The sequence below is a fragment of the Trichinella spiralis genome (assembly GCF_000181795.1).
Source record: "Trichinella spiralis strain ISS 195 chromosome Unknown Scfld2106, whole genome shotgun sequence".
NCBI classification, from domain to species: domain Eukaryota; kingdom Metazoa; phylum Nematoda; class Enoplea; order Trichinellida; family Trichinellidae; genus Trichinella; species Trichinella spiralis.
In genome coordinates, this window is record NW_003529045.1 from 1 (window position 1) to 2,570 (window position 2,570).

At 33.9% G+C, this 2,570-nt stretch overlaps 2 protein-coding genes across 2 annotated transcripts; both read right to left on the minus strand.

Moving 5' to 3' along the window:
• Positions 1-52: 52 nt before the first annotated feature.
• Positions 53-622, minus strand: Tsp_13842 (conserved hypothetical protein). Its single transcript, XM_003368688.1, has one exon. The coding sequence runs from the start codon at positions 620-622 to the stop codon at positions 53-55; it is 570 nt and encodes a 189-aa protein (XP_003368736.1).
• A 1,245-nt stretch (positions 623-1,867) lies between these two features.
• Positions 1,868-2,389, minus strand: Tsp_13843 (FMRFamide-related peptide). The gene is made up of 3 exons (XM_003368689.1): positions 2,185-2,389; positions 1,968-2,015; positions 1,868-1,911 (listed from the first exon to the last, which is right to left on the minus strand). The coding sequence occupies exons 1-3, from the start codon at positions 2,387-2,389 to the stop codon at positions 1,868-1,870; spliced, it is 297 nt and encodes a 98-aa protein (XP_003368737.1).
• Between the last annotated feature and the right edge of the window lie 181 nt (positions 2,390-2,570).

The following is a 2,570-nucleotide window of genomic DNA, read 5'->3' on the forward strand; positions in this document are numbered from 1 at the left end:
CGGCGGCCAGCGAGGGCAATTTTGTCCTCCTTTCAACTAGAGGGTATGTTTTTCAGCATGGGGTTGAAGCACATCTCTGGTCAAGCCGACGACGTCGATCGAAGATTTGCCTGGTGCAGGTTGATTGGCGAACGCTTGAGAAAACTCCGCTGCCGAATTGTTTGAGCGATTGCAGATCTTTTGGAAAAGCATTTTGGAATCGGATAAAAATTGGCATCCCCTTGGCAGCCAACTCTTGACCGGTTAATTTGAAGGCGTTCATACCGTCGGTGTGAAATAAATTCTGCGACTCTCGGAGCACACTACTCAATCCTGGGGCGGTGGCTATTTTCGGATCTCGTCTAGTATCTACCGTGTTCAGGGCCGGAAATTGTGGGGGTTCAATTTTCACCGACTGCTGCTGCTCTGTGGGCAGTTGCAGAATCGATGCTGAAGAATCTTCACTTTTGGCCATTTGTCCAGAAAATGGGTGACTGTCGAAAGAATCGATCGGCGCCTGTCGAAATATCGACTCCACTGGCACCAGCGGTGAGGGGGCGGTGGCTTGCGACGGGTTGGGCTTTCTGAAATTCACCTCACTCTGATATTGCAAAACTACCGGCTTTGATCGAATTCGAGTCATCAGAAGTTCCTCGTGATTGTTCGCCAATGAAATGCGAAAAATTAAAATACAAATCAACAGTCGATAAAGCATTGTAAGTACCATGGGATGACCGGCAGCAGCACTAGCAGCAACAACAATAACAACAACAACAAACGGCAAAGTCAGCGTTTTGTGACTTTCAGATCAGAGTGCGTTGAATTGGCGCCGACGATGCGCAGCTTCAAATCTCAGTTTTGTCAGTTCATTGACCATTTTATTGAATAGATAACTGAAGGTACAACAATACGGGTCACGTCTTTGGTCGTTGAACTGAACTAAAATTTACCATTACACTGCTTTCAGTGCAACTTCGTGAACCCACCGGTGACGGTTTGCTACATCACACACAAAGTGAATAAGCAGAAAATTAAAAAAAACCACAATAAGACGGAGAAATATACCATCATAACCCCTCAAGAACAGGAAGCAGCACTGGGAGAAGAATTCAACCCTCCCACTTTTCTTTTCCAATTGTGGAATATATATTTAAAAAATATATATTAATTGTTAAATTACACTTTTTATTGAATATTATAATATATTTTTATTGTTTTTTTTAAAATAAGCTAATAACTAACAATGGCACTTTTTTGAAAAAAGACCTTTCATTTAAATTGCTAATTTGTTACTTGCTGCTGTTCGTTCAATTTTAAAATTTCATTTATAATCTTCAATAAAATTATTTTAATATTTCAATTCGATGAAATACTACTTATTTTGTTGTATAAATTAAAAAAATTTTACCTGCCAAAATAAAGTAGTCCAAGGTTGTGTTATTTTAATTTCAATTGTAATATACAGTTGCTCATTTGAAAACAAGTAATTTTTCATTTTGCAAATGAACTTTTCACGTTTAAAAGACCAATTTAAACGACTAATTATGCATATCGTGTGTATTTATTTGTGTTATTTCAAAAAGTGTTATTATTTCTGATAACAGGAAAAAAATTATTTGCAATTATATTTTCAGGAAGAATAATAATTTCTTGATGTATTTGCATTTTACCATAAGCAAATAATTTAAATGCAAACTTCATTAGTTTAATGCTAAATTTATTAAAACTAAAATTAATATAAAGTGAAAGTTATGAACAACATCATTGAAATTTTTTAGATTAAGAAATGCTCATTTCCAAAAAGGCAATGCTAAACAAATTTGTATAAAGAAACAAACACAGCTTAGAAATTTATTGCAACTTTGAAAAGCTAAATCACACTACGATGTTAACCGAAACGTACAAATTCATTTTTTCGCTTTATCTTCTCCTCTAAAATAAATGCAATTAACTTTTGATAAAATTATCATATGCCAGTTTATACTTACCATCCAAGTTCATATTTCTACCAAATCTTACAAACAATGCTTTACCACCTAAAAACAGATTTACTTTTATAATTAAAATTTTGAAAAAATCCAGTAAAATAATTAATTATTCGACTTTCACTTTCATCGTATGATTTATCAATTTATTACTGTTTAAACTTTTTTTAATCATCAAAGAATTATATTGAATAAGTGAAACTGAATTTGTTAATTTCACCTTTATCTGTTGCTTTCTTAATAAATGATGGACTTCGTTGAATGACTGGACTGACATTTTGACAAAGTTCAGAATCCGAGCCATAAAGCATTACGCAAGCCTCATAAAGTGACGCAGCTTCTGTATTTTCCATATATTGACCCAGTGAAAAATTGATCAGCAAAGCAATGCAAAGTTGGACAGCGAAATAGTTGTACATATGCATAGTGCAGATTTACTTGTTCAATTAAATCCTAAATTCAGATATAATTATTTTAAAAATAATATTACACATCAGTATATGAAATATTCTTTTTATAAAATTCCGCTTTTAAAAAAAAAGGAGTGGGGGAAAACTGAAAAGACAAGTAATTTTTCCCCATTTTCTCAAACATAAACACAACAAA